Here is a 9,470-nt window from a genome sequence, read left to right on the forward strand (position 1 = left end):
AGAGTAGGAGTGGTGTTTCGTAAAAGTTGGAATTGTAGAGGCAGACGCTGGAAGCAAAAGGTTTTAGGCTTAGTAGGTCTAAAACAGAGTATATGAAGTGTGATTTCAGTGCCATGGGGTATGAGGATGGCGATGTTAGTCTTGATGGGCAAGTGGTACCCAAGAAAGACACTTTTCGTTACTTAGGATCAATGCTTCAGAAGGAGGGTGACATCGATGAGGATGTCAGTCATAGAATTAAAGCTGGATGGTTGAAGTGGCAGCAAGCTGCGGGTGTCTTATGCGACCTTCGGGTGCCACACAAACTAAAAGGCAAATTCTACAGGATAGCAATCCGGCCGGCTATGTTGTATAGAGCAGAATGTTGGCCCACTAAAAGACGACATGTCCAGCAACTAAGTGTGGCAGAGATGCGTATGTTGCGCTGGATATGTAGCCACACAAGGAGAGATCGAGTCCGGAATGATGATATACGAGAGAGTAGGAGTGGCGCCAATTGAGAAGAAGCTTATGCAACATCATTTGAGATGGTTTGGACATATCCAATGAAGACCTGAAGAGGCACCAGTGCATATCGGAATAATTAGGTGTCTCGAGAATGTGAAGAGAGGTAGAGGTCGACTAACCTTGATGTGGACAGAGGCTGTGAAGAGGGACCTGAAGGAGTGGAATATTGATAAAGAGCTCGCCATGGATAGGAAGGGGTGGAAGTGTGCAATTCACGTACCAGAACCTTGATTTATAGTTTCGCTTTTCCTCCTTAATCGTTTGATATTTTCTTGTGCCCCTTTAGATCTTGATGGTTCTTATGGGTTTTATCCTTTTTTATATGTTTCTCCGTTTCATCGTTTTTCGGTTTTCCTTTGCATTTGTCTTACTTTTCTTTAGGGGTTGAGCACTTGAGCTCTGAGGTTTTCATATAAAATTTCATCTCTAGCCTACCCCAACGTGCTTAGAACAAAAATGCTTTATTGTTGTTGTTGTTATGGTAAAAACGAGACAACAGTGTTACCCCGCATCATCCTACTTTAAACTCGAACCGAACACTGAGTGAACGTCATACAATGTGCCATGCGCACGGCGCTTCACCATCGCAGCCATTAATTTCCTCAATGGTACGTGGGTGAATTACAATCAATCGTCACAGCGCTAATCGCCTAACCACACCTGTTTGTTCTGTACAAAGAAAATAGTGTAACAGTCCTCAGTGCAGCACAAGCGTCGGGGTCCAACTTCCAAGGCTCTCCCAGATGCCGTAAGCTGGGGCTCTAGCAGGGACATCCACCCTTTCACCACCAGATCAGCCGCCTACAAAATGTATGGCGTCCCACTAGTTGTCTTAGCCTACGAATTGAAAACTTGCGGTTTGTGATTTCCGTTGTCGTCAGTGAATCATCAACCGCGACGCCATTCGCTCGAACTTGCAGTTTGTGACCGCTGTTCTGTCTCTGTGTCAGCAATGGCGATACTTGTCTCCGTCCAATTTAGAGTTCCACTTGGCACATATGGTTTGGAGTGATGAGTGGCTTGCATGCAGTGGAGATTTGAGATTGGCACGCTGAACACACTGGACGTAGCTAGTTTGAGCTGACTGACTACTTGTGTGGATCAGCTGACAACCTCAAGCGTATCCTCGAATGCCGCATGGCTATGGCCGGCAGTATCCTTTTGGAGCGAAACGGCTGTGACACCCTTCAGCAGTCTGATTACTTCGTCGCAGCCATCGACGTAGTAGTTTGCCTTGCTGGCCTTGGGGCCAACGGAACAGGCGAATACTTCTGGAGCGGCAGGAAGCTCGGAAAGGGAGGTGGCTCTGTTGATGCTCTCGAACATGTCCTCGTCCGACCGATCGTTTCCGATGCACATCAAAAGGTCTGGTACTTCCCCTTTGCTGACCAAGGTCCGGATGATCTTGTCCACGGAAATCCCCTTGCTAACTCCCTGGTCACGTACATTTGAAGCCTCAGCAAATATCTAGATGATGAAATACAACAACAACAAAAATGTGTAATGTCAGATACTTAACAAACCTGAGGTTTAACTTCTACGATCTGATGGCCACGCCTCACGACAACAGGTTCGTTCGATAGGACTCGCTCAAGATGGCTCACTAGCTCCTTTGCCTGGCACGAGCCAAAGTCATGATCCGTGTTCTGATAGTGCCATACCAAAGCGCTCTCTTTTGGCTCTATGAAGGACCCATCAGTTGTTTCCATGTATACATGCATGATAGGGTCCGCGATGAGCTTCCATTCAGAATAAATACCTGAGAAGCTTGTCTCCCATTCAGCTGCTTTGTTCCATCTGCAAGAACAAACATGGTTAGTCAAACACGGTGAAAGGAAATCACGTAATTGTGTAGCAACAAAGATATTCTTTACCTGATAAAGTAACCATGTTCGGCAGCGATACCGAGGTTCTCGCATGAAGCAAACCACTCGCTTAGGGAATCTCTTCCTCGTCCGCTGACTATAAATACTGTGTTCTTCATATCACTGCACAAGCTGTTAAGGGTAGAGATAAGTTCAGCGCTTGGAGATTTGTCGTGTGATGTCTGCGGCACAAGGGTCCCATCGTAGTCCAGGAATATCATCCTCCTGTTAGCCTTCTTATAAGACGAGGCTAGGTGTTCTAGAGACAGTCTTCTAAACCCAGGTGAAAGGGCAATAACTCTAAAATTTAAACCAAACCCAGTTGTCCAACATCTTTGGCTGTATTGCTCTATGCATGCTTTATCCAGATCCTGGTCAAAGCTGCGTGCCCAGTAAGCAACATCATGAGACCTGACATAGCGATAGTGCTTTTCATGGCGCAGATTCTTCTCATATCGTGTCAGGTCTGTTACACTGTATAATGCATCAGCCACATCTTCCATACTCCAAGGATTTACCCTGAATGCTCCACTAAGTGATGGAGAGCAACCCACAAATTCAGACACAATAAGTGTGCTTGTGTGAGATGAGCTCTTATTAAGACCTCTGAGCTTATCAAGCTCCTCATTTCCCTGCCTGCATACGGTGTACTCATACGGTATCAAATTCATGCCATCCCTCACAGCATTTACAATACAGCAGTCAGATGCAGCATAAAATGCGATCTTTTCATAGAAAGGTATTGAGTAGTCAATGAGGACAACAGGCTTGTAATTAGCAGAACCATATTTATCATTTATCCTTTGAGCTACAGATTCAGCTTCATATTTCGCTTCCTCAATGTCTTTTCCGATGCTTCTTGCAGGATTAACAATCTGTACAAGGACAACCTTGCCTCGAAGCTTAGGTGTTCTTTCCAGAAGAAGCTCCAAGCCAAGCAGTTTTAGACTGATACCTTTAAAGATGTCCATGTCATCTACACCTAATATTACCAACTTGCCACTATATCTACTCTCAATTTCTTGAACCTTTTTAATTGTAGCAGGCAACCTCAATGTAGCCTCAAGCCGGCCAACATGTACACCTGCAGCAAGAATCTTGAGGCTCACTGTTCGGCCGAAGTACTCTATACCTATGTGGCCACGTTTGGACTCATAATTAAGGCCTAAAAGCCTGCTGCAACATGAAAGGAAGTGGCGGGCATAGTCAAAAGTTTGAAAGCCAATGAGGTCAGCATTAAGAAGTGATTTTAGAATTTCATCCCGCACTGGCAGTGTCCTATAGATCTCAGACGAGGGAAATGGGCTGTGGAGGAAGAAACCAACTTTGATCCGGTGCAGTTTCTTTCTTAAAAGGGTTGGGATAAGCATGAGGTGATAATCATGAACCCACACACAATCATCATCCGAATTGACTGCCTCCACAATTTTGTCAGCAAAAATTTTGTTGGCCCGCACGTAGGCTTGAAAAAGGGAACGGTCAAAGAGCTCATCTTTGTCATGACAAACAGGAAGCATATAATGGAAAAGTGGCCATAAGTGCTGTTTGCAGAATATGTGATAGAATTGATGCTGGAGTTCAGCTGGGAGAAAGGTAGGTACGCATCTGTGTTCCTTGAAGAGCTTCTGAGAAACTCGATCTTGCTCAATAGGATCAACTTGAACATTCAAACTACCCACATAAATAACTTCATTACCAATTGGAAAACCATCTTTGAGTTGAACAAGCAGTTGATTATCATCCATGGCAAAGGACCATTCTCCGGTAGCTTCATTTTTTGCACAGATCACAGGAAGGAAATTTGCAACAATAATCTTTCTCTTAAAACAAAAAGGCATAGAACCAACTGAGTTGCCATCATTACTACTTTCCCAATCAGGGTCAGATATGATGCCAGGAGAGTTCACCACATGACGAGGAGATCTTAAAGGTTGTTGGAAGTCAAACACATCTTCACAACACATATCTAGCAGATTTGTGTGCGACTTCAGAACCATGATTCCTGCAAAGAGACACCAAAAATACTAATAGTTAGACCTTTACAACCAATAAAATATTACTTACACATAAACAAAAAAAATTCGGCCCATGGGAATAGAAAAATATCACCTACAGATATATGTGTGTGCATTACATGGGCACAAACTCTAATAAAACAACTCGACCGATAGGGGAAAGACCGCCCCTATAGACCAGATCTTTACTCGTACAATCGTGCTTTGAGCCCTCCCAGCCCCTACACGAGGATCCTCCCTCCATAGGCCAGTCCATCTCGTGTGCACACAACCAGGGGAACCATCGAGTAACCTTTTTTTTAACCTCTGCCTAAACTTCGCTCCCACTAGGATTCAAAGTCAGGACCTAGGGAGTGCTACTCAGACCACCTAACCAACTTAGCTAGAGGCTCTTTCACTTTCTTTTTCTTAAACATATAAATATTGTCACTCAATCGATGGACCATCATTACAACAAAAAATACATCATTTTAATATTTTAAAAACATCTGAAAAAATAAAAATGCTTGCCAAGATACACTCAAGGACAAAACTAATGTTAGCTACATTCAAGTGTTCACAGCACAGGCAATCTCGAACACTGCCATGATAATAATTAACAAATTCAAAGGATACATCGATAAGATGATTTAATCTGACTCTATCAGTATTATGGGTCGAGTAGAAAAGGGATATATGAGGTTCAAGACCTTGCTAAAACTGGCATGACCCTATTATCTATGGAGCTAAGAGCATCTCCGCCAGTTCCCCAATATATATGTATTGGGGTAGCCCTTTTTTGTGAATATTGGAGTTACTGTAGCAGTACCCCAATATATCTCCCTTAGTGGCCAATACCCATATGGAAGGTGAGTCCCACAGAGGTGTAGAAGAAAAGATAGTTAAAAAGTGGTAGTTGGGGTGGTCCCCGTGCTATTGGGAGGGGGGGGGGATACAACTCTCCCTTTATTTGAAAAGAGATGAGAGAAATATTGGTGACCACCAAAAAAAGGAGAGGTATTGGGGGACCTGCTGGAGCAAGAAAAAAGAACAGTTATCCCCAATATGACAATTTTATTGGAATAGGGGGAGGTATTGAGGACAACAGCAAATAACAACCTTTTTTCCTGCTACCTCAACCTTAATTCACTCCCATCATGCCAGGCCTCAATTGCCAGCACATTGTATCTAAACACGCTGGCAAATTGATCAAAGTAGCTAAAGATCTTTCATCCGACATCTAAGGGTAAACAGTTAAGCAACAGTACAAAGCCTGAGTCAAAACCCCATTAACCAAGCAAGGTGTCAAGAGGTGAACTCTAACTCCCATCTTGCAAAATGATGGCGGATGTGGCATCCAAATGAAGGAGGACAAGGTCAAATTTGCTTTGTGGGGGACAAGGAATGTAGCATAATCCTCGTCAAGCAATAATCTAGGTGAACTGATAAAGTTGAAGGGAAAAAATTGTAACTAACTGCTACTCAATTGCAGCTATCATGACCTGGCCAGAACTGATACACAATATTCACTCTTGATTTGCTTTGACTAACTGTGGATGAATAATTAACGTGCAAGAATAAATTATAATAGAGCACCCACAACAAAGATATACTCCCTCCGTCCCATATCTTAAGGTCACGAAGTTTTGTCCTAAGTCAATGTTTTGAAAGTTTGGCCAACAATATCTATAAAAAATATTTTTAAATTTCAGAAATTATATATTGTGGTAGATGTTTTAATAATAAATCTAATAGTTTTCATTTTTATTTAGTCAATATTTATGAATATTTTGTTTTAGCGGTCAAAGTTAAAAACATTTGACTTAGACATACCTTCGTGACCTTAAGATATGGGAGGGAGGGAGTATTTCCAAAAACAAACAAGAGCATAGCAGGACAAAATCTTTGTTCGGTATGCAGCTGCTACAGTACAATATTGTGCTAAAGGTGTAACATGAACTGCCTAGAGGCATGCAAACATAGTATTTTGCTCCAGGGAGTACAGGCAAAGCACACAAAGATAGAAAATTTAATACTAATGTAACACCCTAGTTCCATGATGAGCTCCCCAAAGTTCTATGATGAACCTCATCTACCTTCTCATTTAGGACTACAATATCAAATCCAACAATCATTAAAAAATGGACCACACTCTCTTACCAATATAACACAAAAAGACAGACTGGAGGACCACAACATGATGCAAACAATACTTGAACGAATCATTTCCCTCTCACCAGTCACGAATATTAGCATACTACTACAATGTCGTATCACCTTTGCTAACAGAATGTATCTACCTGCAAGACCTGACATGCCAATCAGGACATGTCATCATGCCAGCTGAACTGGGTCACACTGAAACTTGAACACCGGTTTGGTGAGATATGTCATAATACAACATAGTGATACAGAGAAGGCAAGTTAATCAGAACAAGAAGAACCTTGAACTATACATGTTCATCCTACTTGGCAATAGCATGTCAAATGCAACTGACTTTGCCTTTAATACAAGTAATATATGATATAATTACAAAATACAATTTGTTATGTTCCAATCTCCTGCAGAGGAACAATTGTTGCCCAAGATAATACCATTACGCATGGATGTAAGGATATGGTAGCCAAACTCCTTTTTTTGTGTGCTTGGGGGGGGGGGGGGGGGGGGGGGGGGGTTCTCCCATGCGTTATAACTTGAAGATTAATTTGCTAGGGGACAGAACGTGATGCTGTCTAATAATGGTGAGACCACGGTCTAAACATAACAGGCATCATGTGAGACATCGGTTAAATCAGCAAGCAGCCATGCACATGAGGTCCAGAGGAAACACAATAACTATATGGTCTCACTACGACACTAATCTTTGTGGTTTTGGAGCATAACTGCGTCTACAAGCGAAGTCTGCAATTTCAGTTGCCTTCTTGAATCTTGACCATAATTCATAGGCTCACATGCCTTATTCTTCCATTTCAACATTTTGTTCCCCACTTCCAGAGTTAGCATAGCTACCAACTTGGTAAAAACTAAATCGAGCTACAATTAATATAAGACGGCAACTAAAAGAAGACCACTTTCCACATCAATTGCCCCAATTTCATCCAAGAGTAATAGATCGCGTAAGACCTCCAAATCAATCAGGACCTAGCCCCAAATATCACCCTTTCCTAATTTAAGAACAAAACTAGCCTTTTTCAAACCTACGAAGTCAAGAACCGACGGCCAAGAGCACTGTCGAACGGGTCAATGATACGGATCAAGGAGGAGTGGAAGCATTTCTTACCACAGCGACGAATTTAGCCACTCCCCAAATCGAAATGCCAGTTTCTTGGCACCAAGCCTCTTCTCCACGCTATACGACTCTACCCAACACAGGCAAACCTAAAGCGGGAGAGAGAGAAAGAGAGAGAGAGAGAGGGAACGTGAGGACTGCTGGAGAGTGGAGATGACTGGGAATGGGAGAAGTGATCAACGGAAATACGGAGTATATGTCGTGGAGGTTTGCGGATCGGGGGAAATTCCCTTTTTGTAGATCGCAACGGGCCCTCTCGGATGATTCCGCCGCTCCTGCTGCCTGCTGGTCGTGCCGATCTAGGCGAGCGCCACTGCGGCCTGTGGATAAGATCGTCGTGCTTTTTTTTTTTCTTGCTGATTATTATATTTTTCATTTCACGTCTTCGTTTTCGCTTTGTCACATAATTTACTTCAGTATATTCTTGACAAATCTTAGGTCACATTCTTGGAGCTGGCAGGTGTTTTGGCTAGTAATTTCCTTGCTATTATAAAATGATTTAATTGGTTTTAGATTGAAGGCCGGTCTTGGTCATCATGGATTCGATCGACGCCGGCCTGACTTTTTACGGATTAAGTTTCATTTTCCAAGTTTTTATGTGAAGATTGGGCACGGCGCTAGTTTTTGTTTTGTCTGAGTTCTCACGCGAAAGGCTATGCCGGGACGCCGGGTTGCTCTCACAGCCTCTCATGGTTTGGTGCCAAACCAGTCCTCACGGAGAACAGGAGATTAGTTCTCATCCCATGTATATAACCATGTATTTTATTCCATAAGGACTAGTTTGAAAACTCTATCTTTTAAGGGATTTTCATTTTTTCAAGGGAAATTAGTTCATTTTTCCTTACGGACGTTTGGTTCTCTTCATTTTATAGAAATTGGAATTCACTCAATAAAGTAACTTATTGGAATTTAACATTCCACCACTTTCCAAAGTTCAAATATAAGCCTATTTTAAATTCATGGGTGGAGGATGGGAAATGATTTTATGCTTTAGTAGAATTTATTTATACTTTGTAACTTACATGACACTCTTCGTCTCACTGCTCTATAGTAAAAATGTAGCACATAAACATCTCCGACATCTAGCTAATAATAGTATACAAATATATTTTACATAAAACCGAATCAGCTTAATTGGTATATGACTAAATTACTGTTATTAGAATGGAATTCAATTCCAATGATCCAAACAGGCAGGAAAATTAAAATCCCTTAGAAAAATAGTGTTCCCAAACTAGCTCTAAACAACCTTATTTTATCTCTGATTTGTAATGACAGAACCGGCGAGGCCTCTACCTTTTAATCAGAGATAAAATAAAAGGTTTATTTCAAAAAAATAAAAAAAGTTTATATTCATGAAGAATTATAACCGTACAATCCCTAAACTTCCCACCCTTCAGATCATAAAAGCCAGAAAAATCTACTCCTTGAGATCGAGCTGTTCTTCTGTATTCTATTGAGCTAAACACATTTTTTTTGTCAACTCAGCGACACATGGGGTGATTGTTGTAATGTGTTTGCCTACACTGATTGACTTCCTTTCCAATTTTCGAGTATATTGGTTGTCCTCTAGATTTAGGGATGTAAATGGTATGAATATTATCCATCTGTATATGGAAATTCTATCTGTATAAGAGAGCTGAGATCCGACCCATATCCGAGTCTTGTACTTAGTATTCGATTTTTATCTACTCCCTCCGGTGCAGTAAAGGAAGTCATCATGCACGTGACCGAGCGTGCACAAAAGAAGTCGTAGCGCGCGCTGTCCCTGAGTAATTGCTTCGGAAAGTCTAGAATGCCTCAGGAGGTGCGGC

The 9,470-nt window shown here is 42.0% G+C and overlaps 1 protein-coding gene across 2 annotated transcripts; it reads right to left on the reverse strand.

Moving 5' to 3' along the window:
• Positions 1–952: 952 nt before the first annotated feature.
• Positions 953–8,097, reverse strand: LOC100191265 (putative trehalose phosphatase/synthase family protein). 2 transcript variants are annotated; one of them, XM_008668784.3, is made up of 5 exons: positions 7,846–8,097; positions 7,648–7,745; positions 2,382–4,374; positions 2,031–2,304; positions 953–1,941 (listed from the first exon to the last, which is right to left on the reverse strand). In XM_008668784.3, exons 3-5 carry the CDS (start codon positions 4,367–4,369, stop codon positions 1,609–1,611), a joined length of 2,595 nt encoding a protein of 864 aa, XP_008667006.1. In that variant the 5' UTR covers positions 4,370–4,374; positions 7,648–7,745; positions 7,846–8,097; the 3' UTR covers positions 953–1,608. The 2 variants fall into 2 exon arrangements, with proteins under 2 accessions (XP_008667006.1, NP_001241723.2); NM_001254794.2 differs by lacking the exon at positions 7,846–8,097 and having other exon boundaries at positions 1,011–1,941; positions 7,648–7,794.
• Between the last annotated feature and the right edge of the window lie 1,373 nt (positions 8,098–9,470).

Source organism: Zea mays, chromosome 2, assembly GCF_902167145.1.
Source record: "Zea mays cultivar B73 chromosome 2, Zm-B73-REFERENCE-NAM-5.0, whole genome shotgun sequence".
Lineage (NCBI taxonomy): Eukaryota > Viridiplantae > Streptophyta > Magnoliopsida > Poales > Poaceae > Zea > Zea mays.